Source organism: Anomaloglossus baeobatrachus, chromosome 2, assembly GCF_048569485.1.
Source record: "Anomaloglossus baeobatrachus isolate aAnoBae1 chromosome 2, aAnoBae1.hap1, whole genome shotgun sequence".
NCBI classification, from domain to species: domain Eukaryota; kingdom Metazoa; phylum Chordata; class Amphibia; order Anura; family Aromobatidae; genus Anomaloglossus; species Anomaloglossus baeobatrachus.
In genome coordinates this window covers 185,096,037-185,121,273 of record NC_134354.1, presented here as the reverse complement: position 1 = coordinate 185,121,273, position 25,237 = coordinate 185,096,037, and the positions used below count along the sequence as shown (strand labels likewise).

Here is a 25,237-nt window from a genome sequence, read left to right as displayed (position 1 = left end):
ATGAAAATTTTACTTTTTCCCACAAAAATATTGCTGTAGCCCCAATTTTTATTTTTACAAGGGTAGCCAGATAAAATGTTGTAGAATTTCTCCTGAGTACATACTCTATATGTAGTGGAAAACTACTGCTTTTGCACATGGTGCACCATTTACGGTAACTTTTGGAGCAAAAAATTGTCTTGAATAAACAGCGGACGATATGTTGCGTTTGCAGAGACCCTAATGTGCTTAAACTGTGGAAACTACCAACAAGTGACCACATTTTGGAAACTAGACCACTCAGGGAAGTCATCTAAATCTGTGGTGAGCACCTTGAACCCACAGATGTTTCACAGAATTTTATTATGTTGAGCTATGAAAAAAAATAGATTTTATCACAAAAATGTTGCTTTCATTTTTTTTTTTTCATTTTAAGAAGGCTATAAATAGTAAATGGACTATAAACTCTGTTGTGCAATTTACCGAGTACAGGATTATTCTATATGTGGTGGAAAACTACTTTTTGGGCACATGGCAGGGCTCACAAGGTAAGAAGTGCTATTTGAATTTTGGAGTACCATTTTGGCTGGAATAGATTTTGGACTCTGTGTCACTTTTGAAACGTCCAACAAGTGATCCCGTTCTGGAAAGTATACTTTTATCAAAGGAACTCATATTGGGATGTAGTGTAGCTATTTTAACCCTCAGGTTATTCATAGAATTGTCTAACATTGGGCTGTGAAAATAAAAAAAATACAATTTTTTCCACTAAAGTGTTATTTGGCCCTAGAATTCTAATTTTCAAAAAGGGGAATAGGAGAAAATGGACCATACCATTTGTTACACAATTTCTCCTCATTTTGCCAATAAACCATATGTGGTTGAAAACTACTTTTGAGGAACAGTGCAAAGCTCTGAAGGGAAGGAGCGCCATATTGAAGTTCAGATTTAGATTAAATGGTTTGCAGATGCCATGTCACATTGACAGAGAAACTGACATGCCAGAAAAGTATAACCCCCATTAGTGATCCCATTTTACAAAGACTACCCCTCAATTAATTCATCTAGAAGTACAGTGAGCATATTGACACCACAGGTATCCCACATGATCTGATACCAATGGGTGGTAAAGAAAGAATAATTACATTTTTTTCACAAAATTTTGTTTTAGCCCCAAGTTTTTAATTTTTATAAGGGCTAATAAAAAATGTACCCCATAGTTTGCTGTGTATTTTTTTCCTGAATGTGCCAACACCTTCCATGTAATCAGGAACTACTTTTGAGGTACAGTGCAAGGCCTGTTTCACGCGTCAGTGATTCTGGTACGTATGTCCTAGTTCTTATTAAAAAATAAAGGTTTTTTGCATCGCTGAATTTTGAAGTCTATATTTTTTTTATTTTTCTGCCAACAGTCATGTGACAGCTTGTTCTTTGTCTCATGAGTTGAACTTTTTATTGGTACCATTGTATGCAACATATTTTTTTATCGCTTTCTATTCTGCTTTTTATGAGACATTTTTACACCATTCACCTTGTCGTAAAAGTGATAAGACAGCTTTATTCTACTGGTCAGTACGATTACAGCAATACCACATGTATATTGTTTTTTATGTTTGCTGCTTTTCCATCATAAAAACAAGCATATACAACAAATTTGCTTTTGAAATACTGTATTCTGAGAGGGGTAGCTTTTGAGAACTATAGCTTTTTATTTTTCTGCTGATGGAGCTATTTATGCGGCAGCTTGTTTTTTGCGGGACAAGATGACATTTTCAGCGCTACCATTTTTATTTGCATATTACTTTTTACCTCATTTTATTCTACTTTTTTCAGCTGCATGATTAACCCCTTCACGACCTTGGACGGATCTATCTGTCATGGAGCGTGTCACGTTAAGCCCCGCCCCCTGCCGCGGGCAGGCGGCGGCGATCGGCACACATATCAGCTGTTTTCAACAGCTGACATGTGTGCCTGCATGTTGCAAGTGGAATCGCTTCCACTCGCAACATTTAACCCCTTAAATCTCGCTGCCAAAGTCTGTTAGTGAGATCTATATGTGCGTGGCCATGATTTTTACTTACCGCCACCGCCACAGGAAGTCACGTGCGTGAACACGTCACTTTCGGTGGTTTCCATGGTAGCACAGGGTCATGTGATGATGCCTGCAGCTATGACGTTTCCTTTTCGTTTTCACCCGGCCCGGAGCCGAATGAAACAGGAAGTGACCGTATCTGCTGTTCACACCTGTGTAGCTGTGATCAGCAGATAGATCAGAGTGATCCGATTGCTGATCGCTACAGCCCCCTAGGGGGGCTAGTCAAATAAAATAAAAAAAAGTAAAAAAAAGTTTTAAATAATAATAAAAAAAAAAAAACCCCTAAAAGTTCAAATCACCCCCCTTTCGCCCCATTGAAAATTAAAGGATTAAAAGATAAATAAATATACACATATTTGGTATCGCCGCGTTCAGAAATGCCCGATCAAAATATAAAATCAATTAATCTGATTGGTAAACGGCATAGTGGCAAAAAAATTCCAAACGCCAAAATTACGTTTTTTGGTCGCCGCATATTTTACGCAAAATGCAATAGCAGGCGATCAAAACGTAGCATCTGCGCAGAAATTGTACCATTAAAAATGTCAGCTCAAGACGAAAGAAATAAGCCGTCACAGAGCCATAGATCCCGAAAATGAGAACGCTACGTGTTTCGGAAAATGGCGCAAAACGTGCGCCACTTTTATTGGACAAATTGTGATTTTTTTTTTAACCTCTTAGATACAAGTAAACCTATACATGTTTGGTGTCTACAAACTCGCACCGACCTGAGGCATCACATAGATACATCAGTTTTACCATATAGTGAATACGGTGAATAAAACATCCCAAAAACTATTGTGCGATCACACTTTTTTTGCAGTTTTTCCACACTTGGAATTTTTTTGCTGTTTTCCAGTACACTATATGGTAAAACCTATGGTTTCATTTAAAAGTACAACTCGTCCCGCAAAAAGCAAGCCCTCACATGGCAAAATTGACAGAAAAATAAAAAAGTTACGGCTCTCGGAAGAAAAGGAGCAAAAAACAAAAACACAAAAACGGAAAGTGCCCGGGGGCTGAAGGGGTTAAAAGACATTTTTTTTTTATAGTGTTCACTGAGGGGGTTAACTAATGTGACAGTTTTATACATTTTTTTATGTTCTGATTTTTTTTAAAACAAATTGTTTTAAAAACTTTACTTACTCCCTACATGGGACATTAATGTTTATTACTCTGCGTGTTGTGAAAATATATTATACCTGTAAGTGTAAGAATATGTGCGCACCTTGCGTTTTTACCTGCTTTTCAGCTCTGCGTTTTGAACTGCAACGTTTTCATACCAAAATGCATGCGTTTTGATTTTTAAGCAAAGTCTATGGGAAATGGGGATTTCTTGTGCGCACTTTGCTGTTCAACACGCAGCGTTTAATTTCCATATCTTCGGGCAAAAACTCAGCGTTCAAAGAAGCAGCATGTCAATTGTTTTTGCCATTTGAGCTGCGTTTTGCTAACATTGAAGTCAATGAGAAGTTGCAAAAAGCAAACAACATTAAAATTCCAGCATTTTACATGCTTTTAGCTGCAGAAAACATGCGTTTTGGACTGCATAAACACATGCGTTTATGACATGAAAATAATGGAATGATATGTCCCTTTACACACACATAGTCCGATAATTAAATTAATGAAAAATATTAATTTGTTATTTTAGCCATAAATAGTATAAAACCGCTATAATTATATTAAATATAACTATTTTCGTTATAATTTAAATAATTATATTTGTTTTCTTTTTTTTTCCCTTTTTTTATAGTGTTTGACTGTTTAAACTTTATTTAGCAGTGTCCTTATGTTCAAAACGCATCTGTCTTTACGCAATGGAAAAGCATGTAAAAAGCGCTAAAAACGTGACTAAAATGCGGTAAATACACACGCGTATTTATCGCGTTTCTGTGGTCAAAAGCAACTTTGGCAAAAAACATTTCTGCCAGAGGATGCGTTTAGAACTGCAACTACCTCGACGCAAAGTGCGCACATAGCCTTAGACAGACAAAAGTCTCTTAGACCATGCTCCTTGCATGGTCTAACAGACTTGCCATAGCTGGCTGACCTGGAGGTTGTCATAACAACAACGTGTTGCCATGGCAGTGATCAGGCGCCCGTGATCAAGTCAAGGGGGTCACGATCAGGTGGGCGAGAAAGCGCACTCCCTCACCCAGCCTCCTAAATGCTGCGATTGCTATTGATTGTGGCATTAAAGGAGTTAAACAGCCAGGGTCAGTGCATGGACAGCTGGAGCTTGGCTATAACTTATGCCAAGCTCCCAGCAGAGATCGTGTAGGCACAGCTCCTGTGCCCATATGATCACCATGATGTACATTTACATCAATTTGCAACCATCAAATAATTGTATGTCAAATCTTTTGAAGGAGTGAAAGGCTGACTAGCTGAAACCTTCTATGGAAAAACAGAAAGTCTCTTTTCCATACAGGAATCACTCCAAAAGTCCCTGGCAGGGGGGAGGTCAGGAGTTGAAGAGGGAAATGCTTAATACAGGAACAAAAGACTTCCCATTTCTAGATAGAGCAGAGAAAAGTGAAGAATTTACTGGCTAGAAAGGCAAAATGAGCAATTGTTAGTACACAGTGTCATTTAATATGGTGATTGCAATATATCAAGAGGATAACAATTCTGATGGGAGTGCTTCTTTAAGGTTCATTCTGACATCCTTGAAAATTGGTCCACTCTGACTGCAATGCAAAGACTTGCCACAGGTCTCCTTACTCAAACGCTGTAGTCTCACATATGAGTTTGGGTCAGTCTGTGTATTGGGGCCCATGCACAGACAGATTTTCACAGATGCTTGAATGAGCACTTGTTGCCAGCTTTTCCCATAGTTTAAAGCTGATTGATGAGAGTGTTTGGAAAGTAGCATTATGTCACTTGCATGTAGTTAGGACACTTTCCATCAAGTACAGGTCATAATTCAAGATTAATGCAAAATAATTAAAGTAACCATATCTGTATGTAGATATCGTATATATTTCATTTAGACTTATGTTAAAACTTAAGCTACTCATTAAGCCATACCCTATTATAGCAGGTACAGAGCCATCAGGTTTTGTGTCATCCAGCGTGAATCCTATTGGGGTATCTTCATCTTCAATCATCATACATCCACAAAATCCTTATTAGATTTAAAATAAAAAAAGAAGAAAACAAAAGGATTTAGGGATAATTGTATTTTTAAAACTCCATCTATAAATATTTGGATTTCATAGAAATGTATGCTAGCCCTTTTTTTGAATGATGTAATCATACCTGCCTATTACAATAGCACCTCTGTCGAGCACATGGTAATACCCAATAGTATTGGTTTCACGATGTGCTTTATCAGCCTCCACCTAGCCAGTTCTTGTGTGAACCCCAGATAATGTAATAATTACATATCTGTGTTTGCAACATAAATTCTGCAGTGATGTTCATTTTCTTGGATGAGATTATTTGGCAGTGAAGATCTAAACCTGCATATAAGGCCGAGGCCACACGAGGATTCTGTGAGTGCTCGCATGGGAATCAGCTCATGCTTGCAGCACAGTGTCATACGAGTGTCATGCCACTATTATCCGATCGTGAGAACAGACCAAAGCTGCGGAAGGGGGGGGCGGTGCTGCGGAGGGGAGGGAGGGATTAATTTCCCTATCTCCTCCATTGCAGGCTGATGCGAGAATCGCATTGTTCTCGCATTACATCGGTGTAATGTGAGAGCAATGCAATGTTTCTCTCTCCCATAGACTTAAATGGGTGCGAGTTGAACAGGATCGCATTCCACTCGCAGCATGTTGTGATTGTTTTCTCGGTCTGATTAGGGCTGAGAAAATAATCGCTTATGGGAGCTGCCCCATAGAGTAAGATTGGTCTGAGTGGAATGTGATTTTTTTATCGCATTCCACTCGCACTGTTTTTCTCGCCGTGTGTCCTAGGCCTAACAACCACAATCTCTTCTCCTAATAAAGAGTGTTTTCACTGATTGGTCCCTAATTATATCTAGAGTATAGATACCACCCAGCACCTTCATACCTATTGGGTCATTATACGTAGAGTATAGTACCATCCGGCACCTTCTTAGGTGTTCAGTACACTTATGGACAAAACAAAGGCACAGTGAGTATTTGCAGTCACCGACACCACTCATTCCTCTCACTGCTGCACCCTGGCCATTGCCCTGTCAGTACAAGCAATTGTAATTGCACAAATTGTCATGAATATGATAGAATTGATTAATTGATATGAGCGCCACCAGCAAAAGAGCTATTATCAGCTCCCTGATTCACCAGGAACTCCATCGGAATTCATGCTGCTACCGGCCTGCACCCTGTTGGAGACAGCGCATGGTGGGGACATCGGACAGCACGATGCAGTGACATAATCATATCTTCCAGCACCCACTGCGGTACAAGATAGATAGCTAGGATTAAATGAGTAGGAGCTTTTTTTCCCCTCTTATTTTATCAAAGAATGGAGGACATCACAAGAGTGTCTGGCTGGAAGGACATACAGTGGATATAGAAAGTATTCAGACCCCTTTAAATTTTTCACTCTTTGTTTCTTTGCAGCCATTTGGTAAATTCAAAAAAGTTTTCTTATTAATGTGCACTCTGCACCGCATCTTGACAGAAAAAAAACAAATGTAGAAATTTTTAGAAGAAAAATTCTAATTTAAAAATGGCTTCGGATTCCCCCCTATTTTTTAGAACAAGCCAAGGTAAGGCAGACAAATGCATATTGGCCTGCCCAAACTTAAAAATAGCAGCTCACAACTGACCCAGAATTGGGACATCACATTAGATGCACCAGTTCTGGTACTTTAGCCGGCTAATTCCGATTGCCTTGGTACAGTAGCAATCAGGGCAATATATGGCCATCAAGCCCTATGTTAGTAATGGGGAGGTGTCTATGAGACACCCCATTACTAACCATGTAAGTCAAAATAAATAAACACAAAGAGAGAAATACTTTATTTTAAATTAAACACACTGTCACTGAGAGCTGCTATTTTTAGGCTGGGAGGGTTACTATTTAAGCAGAGTAAACAAATATTCCCAATATACAAATTTTTATTACAATAAAAAATATCACACCACAGTGTAAAACAAACATATGATCATAGGATCATGTACATATAGTTCATATCAAATGACAGTTCAAATGTGAAAGGTAATAATGGTTCACAATCAGGTTAGAGCATAGGACTTAACTTATAGGCTGCAATAGAATATTTGTTCAGCACCCAAGATTTGGGGCATGTCAGTCCATAAAGTCCAAGCAGTTATATGCTGTTGCTCTTCAGAAGTCCTTATATTATAAGTGAACCATCAACCTTCATGTCATGCATAAATTCCACCTCAGTAACTCCACCTCGACGCGTTTCCCCACACAGAGAGTGTGGTTCATCAGGAGGCTATGAGGTAAATACATAAAATCAGCATAGAGATACATACAGGTGCACAGTTTGAAAACATTATCACAATGGCATGAAAAAATGAAGAAACAATGATGATTAGTACTTGCCCAGGATGATATGGAGATTAGGTGTGCAGGTCCATGGCGTCAGGTAACAGGATCAGCAGTGGTACAGATAGTACTGTGCAGGTGACCACCACAGTCCAAGTGATCGCCATGGAGCTGCACCACCATGTGTGGTATATATATATGACACATCATTCAATACACCTGAGGGCACAACAGGGCGGATGCTATCGGAATATCCGGACTTTGGGTCCGATACATTGATGACATCCTCATCCTCTGGACAGGGTCCATTTTTGATTTCGAGCAATTTGTTGGGGGTCTTAACAATAATTCCTTAGGGCTTAGATTCACCTATACATGTGACCATAATTCAATTACCTTCTTGGATTTGGTAATAGTGAAAGACGGAAAGGGCAAGATCCAGACTCTTACACATCGCAAGCCCACGGCGACTAATTCTCTATTAAAATGGGACAGCCACCATCCTCTTCCTCATAGAAGAGGTATACCAAAGGGGCAATTCCTGCGTATATGCAGGAATTGTTCCAGAGAGGATGATTTTGAAAAACAGGCAGCAGATCTCTTTGATCGCTTTCTGGAGCGTGGTTACCCTAGACGTATCTTACAGCAGTCTTATGTTTATGCCCAAAGTACCAATAGACACTCGCTTATGACTCTGAGGATACGTGAGATTAACTCTAACATCACACGTATAATTGGTACTTTTGACACCCAATCTGACAGAGTGTTTTCGATAATTAAAAAACACTGGGGGATCTTAAGGGCTGACCCCGACCTTTCTAAACATATTTCAAAATCACCATGCATTACGTATAGGCGGGGACGTTCTTTGGGTGATAGGCTTACTCACAGCATGTACCAGGCACCTAGACCAGAAGGAACTTGGCTGGATAGAAAAATTGTCGGTATGTTCCGTTGTGGGAATTGCAAGTATTGCGGATCAATGAAACAATGTAAGGGAATAAAGAGTGCGGCCACTGGTAAAACATTCTATCTGCGTGATTTTAGCAATTGTAGGACCTCCGGAGTTGTCTATAGGGCATCTTGCACGTGTCCAATGGACTACGTTGGCAAGACCCTAAGAGAACTCCGGAGGAGAGTGGGAGAACATCTTTCCGATATTCGGAATAGACGCGATACACAAATTTCCCGCCATATGAATACGATCCATCGGGGTGATATAACTCATATTCGTTTTTCTGTACTAGAGCTGGTAAAACCTAACCCTAGGGGTGGAGATTTTGACAGGCTTCTTCTGCAGAAGGAGTCAGCATGGATATTTAAATTGGGCTCCCTTACACCAGGGGGGCTTAATGAGCAGCTTATTTTTAGTTGCTTCCTCCCCACTTAGTATGGACAGGGTTTATACTGTTTTTTAAAAAATCCCTTATGCCTTATTCTGGAAGAATACTCACTTACTCCGTAAGGGGTTTTATCTATATTGATGGATATTATTACTATTATCTTTGCAATGTGCTTGCCCTTAGGGTTGCTGTGGAGAATATGTATTGTTTATCTATGTAGGCGATATAAGCCACATGTATGTTTTCATATTCTATGATATCTTATTTAATCTATGTTAGTGTATTATCTATATTATCTTTCTTATACCTGGAGGCCTGCGGTGGTAGCTTTTATGGATGCGGTGATCAATAATGTATTCCTACACCGCTGTTTTAATGAGTTTCATCAGCGGCTGTAAAATCTATCTAAGTCCAGACTCTATGGCACTGCGCATGCTTGCCTACATTCTTTCTAATGGGTCACGAGATGTGGTTTCCTAAGGACGCTGGCGCTGCATCTATGGAGACCGCGCGCATGCGCGGTAGCTCCTTTTTCTTTGCCAGTAGCTCTGACCCCTGTGGGTTTCCGTCTGGCGCGGGCGCAGAGCGCGCACGATACTGGGCATGCACGGCATGATCCCCGGAGCGTATTAGCTTAGCTGGCCGGCAGGTCTATTGGTCCCTATGGGCCCCCGTCTGGCGCGTGCATGCGGCGCGCGCCGTGCCGGGGGTGCGCACCGGATATTCCGATAGCATCCGCCCTGTTGTGCCTTCAGGTGTATTGAATGATGTGTGATATATATATACCACACATGGTGGTGCAGCTCCATGGCGATCACTTGGACTGTGGTGGTCATCTGCACAGTACTATCTGTACCACTGCTGATCCTGTTACCTGACGCCATGGACCTGCACACCTAATCTCCATATCATCCTGGGCAAGTACTAATCATCATTGTTTCTTCATTTTTTCATGCCATTGTGATAATGTTTTCAAACTGTGCACCTGTATGTATCTCTATGCTGATTTTATGTATTTACCTCATAGCCTCCTGATGAACCACACTCTCTGTGTGGGGAAACGCGTCGAGGTGGAGTTACTGAGGTGGAATTTATGCATGACATGAAGGTTGATGGTTCACTTATAATATAAGGACTTCTGAAGAGCAACAGCATATAACTGCTTGGACTTTATGGACTGACATGCCCCAAATCTTGGGTGCTGAACAAATATTCTATTGCAGCCTATAAGTTAAGTCCTATGCTCTAACCTGATTGTGAACCATTATTACCTTTCACATTTGAACTGTCATTTGATATGAACTATATGTACATGATCCTATGATCATATGTTTGTTTTACACTGTGGTGTGATATTTTTTATTGTAATAAAAATGTGTATATTGGGAATATTTGTTTACTCTGCTTAAATTGTAATATTCCCGGGACTTTTTTGATCCAATTTTATATACTGGGAGGGTTACTATCCATGGACCTTCCCACCCTGATAAAACCAACCCTCAGTTGTCTGCTCTACCTTGGCTGGTTATAAAAAAATAGAGCGGTAGCCCACCTAATTTTTATTAATCATTATTATTATTTTTACAGTGGTGCGCCGGTCAATCACAGCCATGCCAATAATTGACATGACTGTGATAGGGCCGGAAGTGCCCATACTGAAAAAGCTTGCTGATTGGCTGTTCTGCCTCCTTTCAACAAGCTTTATTCAGATAACAAACCAAAACAGGAACCAGGCGTACAGTTAAAAGTCTGTGTTCGGGTCTGGGACCTGAAAACCCGGTGTTCGGTATGAACCAACCCTGAACTTTACTCTTTGGGATCGCTCATCCTTGTTCACAATAACAGTAATTTTGACCAAGGGTGCCCAAACTTTTCCATGCCGCTGTATATGGTCTCACATGGGATATATGGAGGACTAACTTTATCTGAACTTACTACATTTTGATCATTTTTTTCTCTATATTTTTAAATAATTGCTCATAGAATTATATTAAATAACATTCTATAACATATTGATATTAAAAAGAGAATACATGAGGGTAGACAAGTAACTATGCTATGGTGATGCAGGGCTACTTTTAGTATTGTTTTATTTTACCATTTACATTACCTATTGTTTCCTGAAGAAGAATAAATTAAGACAATTTGTTTTTATTAAGACATGAGCTGCATCAATTTAATCGAGTTAAATATGATTATATGGTTTATTCAATAATGATTTATGGTCTTAATAGACTTGTAACTTTATTGACAGTTTATTTATGTTCTTATAAAACTTGCTCCAATAGATTGTAAACCCTCTGGGAATAGAACTAATGAGAGTCATCACAAACTGTGCCAAGTGCTGAAGAATAGGTTGAATCTATAGAGGCAATAGGAAATAAATGCTTACCCATTTTTCTCCAAAAGGCTTCTTTATAATAGACCATGCACTTGATCACAGATCCCATTGGAAGACGATGTATTAGCTGGTTTCTTACTGGTGGCAGCTCTGGATTAAAGTGAATCTTTGTGGTCAATACTGGGGGTATAGCACTGATGACAAATTTGCTCTGAAAGAGAAAATCAAGCAAAAAATGTACATTTCTATGATTTATATTAATTATGGTGCTGCAGGGGCTTCCAGTTTGCCAATGCTTGATTATTCAATTGAGTGCATGAAGGACTGGCTCAGGATCACTGCGCTACCTGTTACCCCAAACCGTTTGGTATGTTAACCAAAGGGAACTGGTCCTGATTATACTGATGCCTTGCGTATGAACCATTGAAAAAGTTGTCTCCTTTGGATACTTTGGATAAGATGTACTTATCAGGATCCTTACATAAAAACAGGCGACATACTGTCACTTTCCTTGGACTCGGGCTAAGCAATCATCAGTTACCTGTGGGGAAACCTGGCAAAATGTAAACACTTTGGGCAATTTTTTATTTTTTGTGAAATAGTTTTTTCCTCTCCTTCTTCCATGCTATATGAGGGTTGTCTTTTTTTGTGTGTGTGGGGGTGGGGAGGGGGGGGGGGGGAATTATCCCATCAATTTCACCATATAATGTACTAGAAAATGGGCAGAATTAAAAAAGTGCTGTGAAATGGCAAAAATACCTAAAAATCTGCTATTATCTTTTGAGTGTTGTTTTACGGCACTTACTTTTACACAAAAAACTGACCTGACAGCATGATTCTTCAGGGCAGTATTAGAGAGGAGTAAACTGATTTGATGCAGTTGTAATTTTACGAAATTTTGCCATACTAATTTTACAAAATTTGCCTGTCCTGGTAAATTCAAGCAATTTACAAATTTCATGTGTGCAAATCCCTAAAAAATGCCTGCCACAAATTTTTAAATGTTGCAAAATAATGCATCAGCCCCAGAAGACTGTTAAAACCCCAGTGTCAAAATATCTTGCAGCTATCCCATCACATTGCATAGCACAGTCAATCAGGAGATATTATGAGAACTTGTATAAAAGCCAAGGCAGGGAATGCAGCAGCAATTTTGAGATCATTTATGATAGAGAAAGAATATCAAAGCTTGCAGACCAGCAATAAACAAAGCCCGAAAACATTAAAAAAATCCAGCAATAATATGATGTACAATTGCAGCAATGAAAAAGGTGAGAATAGTAGACTGAATAATACAGAAATTCAGTTGATAGAGAGAGAGAGAGAGAGAGAGAGAGACAGAAGTGGCAACAGTAGTGTCAGACTCAGTCTGATTGATTAGTAATGTGATGTGGATGGCATCTTTCAGGCTGCATTTAAATTACAAATACACATTTTTTTTTCTTCATTTATAATGCACTAGAAAGCAGCAGTAAGGCAGCTCAATATTTTTTTACTGAAAAAACAACTGAAATTCCTGTCAATCAGAAATAATGTACTTGGTGTCACAAGTAATTGTACTGAGTTTTTGTTTTTTTATTTCTTCTGAAGTAATTTTTGTGAAGAGGGGAATAATTTATTTATTTGTAAATACAAAAGAAATATCCCACAAATCCATACAATTACCTGCAACTGTCAAACTTATAAAATGTGTATGTAATAAAGTAATTTTTTTTTTTGCTAGTCAAACTTTAGATCCATATATGCGACACCAATACAACACCCTGTTTCATACTGCTTATTGGTCATGTACCTACCTAGAATTTCTTATTACATCATTTTTGGGAAAGCGGTTGAATTTTATTAAAAAGAATAGAAAAGAAAAATAAAGAAGACATTGATGTGTGCATGTTTGTTTTTGTTCATCTATTTTATTAGTCCAAACTCAAAACCCTACCCTTCAGAGGTATATTGTGGCCTACAGGGATCTGAACCTGTGATCATTGGATTACTTGTTCTATTTAGCTAAAATCACAATCTCCTATGTAGACCACCCTGTGGCTGGACTGTATGAGAGGTACCAGCATGGCAGCCATGGACGCCATCAGCTGGCACATAGCTACCGTTGCAAGCCATTGCCACCCCATGATTACCTCAAGAGAAGCCAATGTGTTCACTAAACCAAGTATTGCATACCTTAAATGCTACAGTTAGACATTGACAGTGACATATAAAGAGGTTAACAAGAATAATTGAAGTTTAGCTCTGATCATATCCTGACTATATAAAATAGCGAGCATTTTATGTGTATGGTGCAGGTTGCCCACTCCATAAACCCACACCTTGCATGTGATATATATGTCCTGCAGACTGACATGGCAACAAGTCTTGAGAACCCCAACAGTCACTTAAAAAAGAAATCAGCAGCGTGCAACTTGTAGATTTTGCCTGAGCATGGCCACCGAGCAGTATATGGGCTCAATAGAAAGTCTATAAGGCTGTTTTACAGTTTTTCATGTTTCCAATTCTGCAATGTAAATTTATGTTCAGGCTTGTATGGAATATATAAAAAATGTTAGAATATGTTGAAAAATAAATTTATTTTTTAACATAATTTATTGCTTTTACCTGATAAATGTCATGATTTAATGTCTCCACAGTGACAACTTCGCCAGACTGATCAAGCCTGATCACTGGTCTCTCTAACTTCACTCGGTCCTGTAGCCGTGCCATTATCTTTTCGCTTATCTGCCCAGATCCTCCTACAAACTTTCTCTCCTAAAAGCACAAACAAATTTTGAAACATATAGCATTTCAAATTCAATAAGTAATCTACACCATGTGCAGAATTATTAGGCAAGTTGTATTTTAGAGGTTTTTTTTATTATTGATCAACAACTATGTTCTCAATCAACCCAAAAGACTCATAAATATCAAAGCTTAATATTTTTGGAAGTTGGAGGGGGGTTTCTTTAGATTTGGCTATCTTAGGAGGATATCTGTTTTTGCAGGTAACTATTACTGTGCAGAATTATTAGGCAACTTAATAAAACCCAAATATATTCCCATCTCACTTGTTTATTTTCACTATGTAAACCAATATAACTGCACAAAATTTAGAAATAAACATTTCTGACATGCAAAAACAAAACCCCGAAAAATTAGTGACCAATAAAGCCTCCTTTCCTTATGATGACACTCAACAGCCTACAATATAATAATCCTTAAAAGCATCAATTTTAATTCAATCTTTTAAAGTCAATGTGGGGTAATTGGTGCATATATACGACCTCTTAAATGGTTAAATACCTCACTGGCTATCCATTTGATTACTTTTAATGAGCACGGTTTTGCACCCTATTGTTAGATATGAGCACCTTTCATACCTGCCGTTAGTACAAGATGGGGCAGTTTAGGGATAACCCTCAGAGAGTGGGGGCGCCATATCATCTATCATTAGTGTGCCAACCCCCGCGTGAGGTAAAGACAGGAGGGAGGCTAACTTGTAGGGTTTGTTCTATAACACTACTCCCTTTTCTATCTGTGCACTTTAGGTATTTATTTATTCATTGTGTGTTTTTGGATGATTTTAAGAGATTGAATTAAAATTGAGGTTTTTAAGGGTTATTATATTATATGCTTTTCACAAACAATCCCTGTATTTGAATTTCACTCAACAGCCTACCATCCATAGATTCTGTCAGTTGCTTGTTTATGATCAACATTGGGAAATTTCAAGACTGCTGCATCCCTCTGCAAGATATCTCACAATTTTGGACTTTTCAGAGCCCGTCAAATCTCTCTTCTGACCCATTTTGCCAAAGGAAAGGAAGTTGCCTAATAATTAAGCACACCTTATATAGGATGTTGATGTCATTACACCAAACCCCTCCTCATTACAGAGATGCACATCACCTAATTTACTTAATTGGTAGTTGGCTCTCAAGCCTATACAGCTTGGAGTAGGACAACATGTATAAAAAGTATCATGTGATCAAAATACTCATTTGCCTAATAATTCTGCACACAGTGTATATACTCATCGACGTTGAAATTTCAGCATCAAAAAGGAAAAGTCATAAAAGTATAAAAAGTACAGGATATAGAGGAAAGTAAATTATATATAAAGGATGAAATTATGGAGACAAAATAGTTAATAGTAAAAAACATCTTGATTTATTTTGTATCGAGTATGAGCACCATGCGCAGAAATACATGAGCTTACACGCCTTGGCATGTGAGGTTTTTAATGGTTGTATGAGGAATGTTCTGCCATGCTCAATGCATTGCGCACGCAGATGATTAAAATCCACTGCCTGCAGCTTCCTTAACAATTGCCAACCAATGATGACCCAAATTTGCTAGTACGTTTAGGTCATACAAGCTGTTCACAGGCGCACAAGCCACATGCAGCCTGACATTGTTGTGTGGGAAAATGGCCCCTTTGACCACTTTGGAGAAATGGCTGTACCACTGGATCCACCAGAAAATCAATGTAACACTGAGCTGTTACAATACCTATAATTAAAACTAGAGAATCCATCTACTGTACATTATGCCACCCCACTTCACAATCACAGAAGTAGGTCCAATGTAATGTTCACTTTTGAAGACATCTCCAGTCACTTCCTGCCACCAGTCTCAAAGGTTACCATTGTGGAGAATAAAAAAGGAGGCTGGAATGGAAGTCTATTCCTTTTAGCAATGAGTCCTGCTTTTGTTTTGAGGGCAATTATAGCTGAAATTTGGTCTAGACACCACTTAGGCTACAACATGAAGAGGCTTTCCCAGGGTAATATCACAACAGTCCTACTTTTGCGATTATGGTGTGGGATGGCATAAAATACGATAGTTGAACCTCAGTGGTACAGCCAGTTCTTCAAAAGTATCCAAGTCACCATTTTTCCACATGACATCAGGCTACATGTTGATGGTATTACTGTGAGCAGATCTGCCACCATGGTGTGCAATCTCTTTAGACTTGTCTCCTATCGAACACATATGAGACATCATTTGTTGGCATTTTGGCACCCAAACAAAAAAAGGTCTATTCAAGGGTGACATTTTTGCTTCCGTTGTGATCTGAAACATATCAGAAGGGACATTTTATTTTCCACTTTTATGAGAGTATAAAAAAAGCATTGATTTCTGTACAAAGGTTAATCACAAAATAGCTCTTAGATCTCTTAGATGTAACTTTTAACCACCTTTACACATTACATTTTATTACAGTATTACTTTATTGAGCAGCAGAAAGTCAATGCTAACCCTATTACAAGTAATCGTTACTGCCATGTCACAATGAGCATTAATAATTTGCTGGCACACAGTCGATTTTGCAGGTCCTTGAGAGAACTCCTCATTAGCATTTGTTGCAACCATCATTGATTCCAACTGTTATCTCATAAAAAATAGCAATGCTCATCAGTTTTTCTTTACAAATCTTAAAGGGAACCTGTCACATGGAAAATACTATTAATCTGCAGATATGGGGTTAATCTGCAGATTATAGCATTCTGAAACCTCCCAGCGCCCCCACTGCAAGGAGAAAAAGAACTTTAATCCTCCCAGCAGTGTTCTGGTTTCAGTCACGGGGGTGCCACGGAGGGTTCAGTCACCGATCTGTGTATGGAGAGCACCAGCTGTATCCACCCCCGTACTGACAGCTGGTTATAATGATGTGCAGCTGTCAGTCAGTGCGGGGGGTGGTTACAGCTGCCACTCTCCATACACAGAAATTATTGAACCCTCCACGGCACCTCCGGGACTGAAACCAGAACACTGATGGGAGAATTCAGTTTTGACCCCAAGACTAAAACCTGAACGCTGCGAGAGGTATAAAGATAATTTCCTCCCGGCAGTGGGGTTTAATGTGCAGATGCCAGGTAGGTTCATAATGCTATTAACATGCAGACTAACTCTAAATCTTCAGGTTAATAGCATTTTTCCTCATGACAGTCTCTTTCCCTCTCATGTAAAGTTGATTCATTGCAATTAATTGGCCAGTAGGTCTTCAAAACTTTATATTAAAATGAGCTCTAGTTCCCGATCTTTACTGTTTGGGACTACAATCTCTGCAAAAAAAGTTATTAAAGTGGCTACGCACATTAGATTTACACGTCTGTTTAGGTTAGCCATCCATCAAATGTATATGGTGGTGAAGGATGATTAGTTTTTGGTTGACTCTTTTCCTTCTCTTTATTGTAGACACATGCAGGCTCTGGAGAGCCCAGGTTATACTTTCATAAGAATAAGAGATAGGATAGCTATCAGCCGAATCAGTCTTCTAAGGTCACCTTGACTTCTCAACAACTTTTTGTATCTTTCTGACCTGACATATCATGTTGCCACAAAACGGCTTTCACATGACTTGCCCTTTAAGGCCGAGGCCACACGGGGATTACTGCGATCCCCACACTCAGGTCACGTTGGCAGTACAGCAGAGCCGAGTGTCATGCGAGTGTCCCTGAGACTGAGGTCCGACCATGCAAGCGGAACTCAGCTGCGGGGGGCGGGCTGGCACTGAGGAGGGGTGGGCCGGCACAGAGGAGGAGATTGAGGAATTTATCTCCCTCTCTCCTCCGTAGCCGGGTATTGCCATTCTCGCACTGCACTCGCGGTACACCAGTGTACCGCCAGTGCAGTGCGATTTTTCTCTCACCCCATAGAATGGGTGCGAGAGAAAGAGTCTTGCATTACAGTTGCAGCATGCTGCGATTGTTTTCTCGGTCCGATTAGGGCTGAGAAAATAATCGCTCATGTGTCCTGACACACAGGCTAATATTGATTTTTTATCGCACTCCACTCACACCGATTTTCATGCCGTGTGGCTTAGGCCTAAGGATGTCTAATCCGAGAAAACTTGTGAATCTTTGGAAGACGGCTATTATGTAGCTGTAGACTATTTTTTTTTTTTTTTTTTTTTATTGATGCACTCCACCCTAACACCCTGAAAGAGTGACTTGTTGGCACTGCAATCTTCCCAGCCAACAGTACGCCATTGTGCTATACATTTAATCTGTCTGTATTTTTTATAATAGGATTATAACATATACAACTTATTTTATTACAGACATCCACCTTTCTACTGATTTGCTTTTTATCACTTTAGCTCCTGGCAAGTGTGTAGAAATCGCTAAAACTTATTGGCTACATATTCACTACACATTCTGGAATTAATCCAAATGAACTCTGCAATAGAAATCAATCAGGTTAAAGAGCAACTACTGCTTTTTGCCAAAGATCAAGTACTTATCATTCTCCCATTACTTCTGTTTCCTACTGGGTGCAGCAATACAGGTACAGAAAGAGCAATAGAAAGGCCTATATTCTGCGGAAATCCCTACTTTCCAAATTCAAGGGCACAATGAATTGTAGTGACATCAGAAATAAAATGGTAGGCTTTCACATTCTGTAAACTATTAGGTTTGACATAAACTGCATGATTTCTCAATACAATTTCAATGATGATGCTTTATTCTATACAGCTCACCAAGGGCTTTTTTCTTACACCTTCTGCAAATTATTTACAACTTTAACCCCTTTTCAGTCTTAACAATAATTTGGTCCAAATGACACATACTCCCACTTAACACATCTTTCCCAATAGAATATGTATAATCGGATTCCAATATGTCACAGACTGCAAATTCAACAGAATTTAAGCAGAACTGAATGGGACATTCTCAGCAAAAAAAGACCAAGTACAGGCACTCATGCATCATTACGTGGCCAAACATTCACAATTAGAAGCAAAAGAGTAACAATGTTTTTAACTTTTGACTTTCAGGCTCCAAATCTCACTTTGAAATAGAGGTGCTAGATTGGCCCCCACAGTCCCTAGAACTCAACCCAATAATTGTCGGTAGAGTTGGTGAAATAGCTCTATACCCAAGAAGTCAACTAGTATGCACCAACATTGGGACTATGTAGGAGACCTGAGATCAGATTTCGGTCAAGACATGCTTGAGGCTAATCGAGAGTATGCCCAGAAGAGCTCAGGCAGTGTTGAAAGCCAAAGGTGGATTTACAAAATATTAACAAAATAATCAAAATTTAAATTGCAAGTCATTTATGTATGAGATAGCCAAGATGATTGTCTATAAAATGAAGGTAGTCTCACACTCAAAGATGTAGTGGATGGTGAGATATGGAGCCTGAAATTCTAAAGTCCAAAACATTGTTACTCTTTTGCTCATCAGTGTTAGTGCAGTTCCACCTGCTTATTTTCTATCTATCTCCACCCCCTCTCATTGATTGACAGTTCTGGCTTCATAGAGCCAGAAAAGGCCAGAACTATATGGAAACAAGCAGGTGGGAAGGTGCACTTAAATGATTGACTCTGCCATAGTGCACTGAGCACCCATACCTGGTTTTCAACAGTAATTTTGTGCTGACAGAGTCCCATTAGTTCTTGGTGGTTAAAAAAACAATAAAAGCTACTGTAAAACTAGAGTCATTGATTTCAACCACAGCAGGAGTTCCCGCCAGTTGGATTTGCCAATGTATTTAATAAGCTCAACTGTTTACCCTACTGTCCTGTTATAGGTGTCTGAGGGGCTACTTTGCACTATTGGCCTACCTTGTTCAGAGCGGTTACAAAAATGACATATCAGACAACTTACAAAAATTTTCTTTACAACTTCAAGATTTATGGATACAGATGCTATAAAAAATGTACATGTGACGCCCTGGCAAAACCAGGTTGTCACAGGAGACTGCATCCCTCTTCAAGATGCAGGATCCCCTCCTCCTTGTCCTACCAACACACCCCACACACAGGTACATACACCAGCCACAAGGCCTAGTCACCCCCCCAGTACAATAGGGACACACCAGGGGTCGGGGCCACGCAGATTGTGATGCCCACCTAGGGGTCCTGAGGTGTCAGGGGAGGAAACACGTCAGTTAGAGCTGAGACGCAGTTGAGTCTGGACAGAGGAAGTGAGAGGAGTGAAGTGGTAGTCGGGGGTTGTAGCTCCCGGACTGCAGGACTGCCTGAGCTGACTAGGTGGCAGATGGCAGAGCAGGGCCACAGGCAACAGAGATCCGGTCACGGGAAACCTTAAGTGGACCGGGGAAGGGTTGTAGCCTGCCGGTGCGAACAGCGGGAATCCGGTCCGAAGGCCGTACACAGTCGGGGTGCCTGGACCCTAGGGCGAGGACAGCTTTAAGCCCCTTGTCAATTAGCCAGCAGGGGACAAGATTCCACGTCTTGTCTCACCAGTGAGCCCAGATAGAGCAAGACGGAAGCCCAATGCGAGGGATAGGGAGTCTACAAATGCCTGCAAAAATCCCAAGGGTCAGATCTTGCGGGCAACAGCTCCCACAGCAATTTTTCCCGTTTTATACAGACTAGTCAACACACAAGACAAAACACTGAAGTGCAGGAGGAAGGGCCCCTGTCCTGTCAACCGGTGTGCGGGACCCAAGCACACCCCTCCGGAGGCTACCGGTATCCGGCACTTGGTTTACTACTTGGACTTTGAGTGATTTATTCCTAAACAGTGAGTACACCGGTGTCATCCGGTCCAGCCTGCAGACGGCGCCCCAACACTGCACATCACCTACACCTGGGCCCCGGGACAACACCTCCCCTACCCGTGGAGGGGATACCATTCTGCTGCCCTGCTCCATCAGCCCTGGGCGTCCCATATAAAGGCAGCGGCAGTGTCACCAAACTATCACCGCAACCCACGGGTGGCGTCACTGACAAAGTCTTCCCCTGTAAATACCCCCTTTGTTAAGTTGTGGGCGACGGGCTGCTGCACGAGCCCCGGATCCAGCTGCCACTTGAGCCACAGCCACGATCCTGGGTCCGGGCGCCTCGAATAGCTCCCCACTGGCCTGCGCCCCTGCCTGCGACACACACAAATACATTTCTGATGTTCCAATAAAAACATCAGTGACAAACATAGCCACCCTTCTTTTCAATAACAGTCATAAGGCTTCCATCCATGGGAGACATTATCACAGGATGGGGGCAAGAATGGCAGAAACTATTACGGCATGAGGGACATTATTACAGGACGAGGGCAGGATGTGGGACATTATTACAGGACAGGGGATGGTTGGGGTAATTATTACAGGATCAGGAAGATTATCACAGGATAGGAGACAATATTACATTACAAGACAGATGATATTATTACAGGATAGTGGCCAGGACAGGACACATTAGTTCAGGGGCCTCTACATCTGACGAACATGCTGATGGGCGCATTGGTCCAAATTTTGTTTTGGGGAACATAAGTCTCTAATTAGGCCATTGCCTGCAAACATTCAACATTGTATTGCTATAACGCAAGGTATAAAGTCAATATACATTAATAAATTACCTGTCCACCATTGTCAGTTGAGAAAATCCGTGTAGTTCCACCACAGATCCTTACATACCAGAGGAACCACAATGTAGAAACCTGTTGTGTCTCAGCAGTAACAACCAAATTCACAAATAACTCTGCAAACCGCCTTGCTGAACTGTTCAAATAAATATCAAATATAGTTATAAATTTAATATAAATGTAATATTTACAGTTTTTAAGTACAACATAATGTAAAGTGATTCTTATTTAGGGTAAAATGTATTTGTCATTATCTTTAAGGAATTATGATGCATTGTATCTCCAAGATCTATCAAAAATCCATAAATGCGTCATAGCTATCCCATTCTTAAAGGGAACCTGTCAGGTGCAATATGTATCCAGAGCCACGATCAGTTCTGGGTGCATATTGCTAATCCCTGCCTAACTGTCCCTGTATCTAGTAGCATAGATAAAGAGATGTTTAGAAAAAGTATTTCTAAAGATCTTATATCGTATACCAATGAGCGAGTGCACTAGCCCCCTGGGTGTTAGTTCCCCCGCCAGTCGGCCCCATTAGCATATTAGTACGTCCCTGTGGACATGCTAACATGCTAATGAATACGCAGCATCACAGGATGATCTCATTCACCTCTTCGTCACCATCACCATCCAACACTGGATTTCGGCTCAGTGCGCATAATTCAGAACTTTCGGTCATGTGCACTACTTCCGTTTGAAGCCAGGACGCGTACACCCGGCTTCATAGTGCGCATGACCCAAAGTCCGGGGTCATACGCACTGAGCCGAAATCCAGTTTCGAACGGTGATAGCGGCGGAGAAGTGAGTGATCGTGTGCGCATCATTAGCATGTTAGCATGCCCACAGGGGCGTACTAACATGCTAATGGAGGCTACTAGCCAGGGGAACTAACGCCCAGGGGACTAGTGCCCCTCACTTATTAGTGTCATGCTCCGGGGCAGCCGGGCTGCTCAGATCCGGCTGGACCATGGCTCGAGGAGTACCAGATCCAGGGGCACCTTCGACCAGTTTTATATGAAAAAGAAAACGAAAAAGAAAATAAAAGTCTGACTATGCCACTCGCGGTTTGTGGCCTGGGATAGTAGGGCTGCCGCTGCGGGTTCCCACTGGGGTCGATGGATGGGAGCAGCGTGGATGGTGGAGCCCTTCGAGAGCAGGGCTTTTCCCCAGGGGTAGGTGAAAGGGTTAACGTAGAGGTGCAGTGCAATGAAACAGTCCAGACAGAGAGTGCAGTTTGATGGTTTTTACTCACTGGATTCACGCCCTGGGGACATACTGGGTCCCAGGTGCGCCCGCGTCCTCATGGCTGTGCCTGCAAACCTCGTGCCACTCTCCACCTGTGCACTCTAGTGTATGTGGGTCCTCCCTGGCATGGAGCACTTGGAGGTCCTCCTGGTGTCTGGGTCCTGCCACAGGCAGCTTGGACTATTTAAGGGAATACGTCCCGGTCCCCTCTTTGCTGCTGATGCCTCGGATGTTAGTGGTGGCAGATGAGTCCTGTCAACCCACCCGCCTGGCAGAGTTAACAGATAGCTTGAAGTTTTGGTCTGTTCTGGGATCTGCAACCCGTGCGTGTAAAGTACTGTGAGCCCTGGATGTCCACGCCATAAGATCCCTCTGTCCTTGGAGCTTGCTCTCTCCCTCTGCATCTACTTTCCTCCTCTGAGTGGCTGATCTTTCTACTCAGGTCTTTGCAGTGACTTTACAACCACTCCGCCGACTTTCTTACTCCTCACTTTCCTTTGTTTCCTTCCACTTTCTCTGTGTCTCAAGAGCCTCTGGTCTGTCTTGACACCTTTCTTACAACTCCTCTCCTCACTCCTTCCTCTTTCACTTCCTTTCTCTGACTGCCCACTTACCACTTCCCAGGTCACTCTCTCCTTCCCAAGGTCTGGTCTCTTCCTCCTAGTTGGCTGCCTGTTATCTAACAGTGCCCAGCCCTGTCATCTGGTGAGGTGAGGCTCCCAGCCGGGTACAGCGAGTGTAAATGTCCTGGTGTGCTCGTGTGTATGTGTAATAACTGGCACAGTCATGTAATACCCGAGCTGTTACCTTGTTGTTACCTTATTTTTGTGACGCCTGGTTACCACAGGGGCGTCACAATAGCATACGGTAAAAGATCTTTAGAAATACTTTTTCTAAAGATTTCTTTATCTGTGTTAGCATATACAGGGACGGTTAGCCAGGAATTACTAATATACATCCAGAACTGCTTGTGGTTCTGGGTGCATATTGCACCTGACAGGTTCCCTTTAACCTCAATTACAGTATGTAACTTTGATTTTTAAAAATGAATAAAGGGAATGAATTAGCTTTTACTCCAATATGATCAAGTAGTGCAGAGGTAATATTTATTTAATAATTAGGTAAGCAAATTAGTATTGATAATTACAGTAAATGCAGGACTGATACATATATAAGTCAATGCTCCCATGTTCTTGACCAGCAGCTTTCATTGAAACACAAAAGACATAAATCATTATGTTCCAAAAAAATAAATGAAGAGATATAGAAATGCAGGAATAAACATTTTTCTTAAATATCTCTGCCCTTCGTACTGTAAATGAGACTTCACTCTAGCTACTGTATGTTGTGCAATCCAATAATTGCTGCTTTCATGTAGTGTTATTCAGTGGCATGTAACAGTTTGGGCACCCTGATCAAAATTACAGTCATTGTAAACAGTTAAGCAAGTGGAAGATGAAATCATCTCTAAAAGGTGTAAAATTAAAGATGACACATTTCCATTGTATTTAGGCAACAAAAATGAAACATATTTTCATCTTTTACATTTGAAAAATTACAAAAAGGAAAATGGGCCGATGCATAGGTTTGGGCACCCTTTGAGATTTGTGTGCTCAGATAATCAAGGTTTCAGACCTTAATTAGCCTGTTAGGATTATGGCTTGTTCACTATCATTATTTAGTAAGAAAGATCAGGTGATGCAAATTTCACAGCTTTATAAAAACTCAGCCTCCTCTAACCTTGTGCCAAAAAACAGCAGCAATGGGTTCTTCTAAGCAGCTGCCTAGCACTCTGAAAATGAACATGGTGGAGGCTAACAAAGCAGGGGAAAGCTATAAGAAGATAGTTAAGCTTTTTTAAGTTGCCTTTTCCTCAGTGCAACATGTAATTAAGAAACGGCAGTTAACAGGAACAGTGGAGGTCAAGATGAGATCTGGAAGGCCAAATAAAATTTCTGTGACTAGCATACTAGCATAGAATATCTAGCAAGGTATATCAGAACCCCTGGTTGACTGCAAAAGACCTTCAGGAACATTTAGTAGACTCTGGGGCTGTGGTCCCTTTTTTTTCCTGTTCAGAAACACGTACACAAATATGGGTTTCATGGAATAGTCAAAAAAACCTCTCCTGTGTCACCATAAAAGTCAGAATCATGTAAATATTCATCTAAACATTTCACTGTTAAAGGGAAAAATGGATTCAATTAAATTTCATCAAATTCTTGATGTTGGAGGAGATGGAAGAAAAGGATCCATCCACGCTGCCAGAAGAAGATCACTGAAGATCAACGGGGATTACGACATCAGATTTTATTGTTCTACGTGTTTCGGAGCTGGAAAACCCCTTCTTACATCCATATCCTTTTTTTCCATCTCCTTCAGTGCCATCTTCCTGGGTTCTGCAGCAGCTTTCCTCAACACGTGGTTATAGTGGTTGTGTCTTTAACACAACCGC

At 40.7% G+C, this 25,237-nt stretch overlaps 1 protein-coding gene across 1 annotated transcript in view; it reads right to left on the bottom strand.

The window, feature by feature from the left end:
- The window catches only part of LOC142291191 (amine oxidase [flavin-containing] B-like), a 102,343-nt gene that overhangs the window by 25,874 nt on the left and 51,232 nt on the right, over window positions 1-25,237 (bottom strand). Inside the window, exons 6-9 of the mRNA XM_075335538.1 lie at window positions 21,532-21,673; window positions 13,823-13,972; window positions 11,267-11,426; window positions 5,108-5,204 (exon numbers count right to left, since the gene is read on the bottom strand). Coding sequence (XP_075191653.1) covers window positions 5,108-5,204; window positions 11,267-11,426; window positions 13,823-13,972; window positions 21,532-21,673 — 549 coding nt within the window. The remainder of the gene's footprint in view (window positions 1-5,107; window positions 5,205-11,266; window positions 11,427-13,822; window positions 13,973-21,531; window positions 21,674-25,237) is intronic.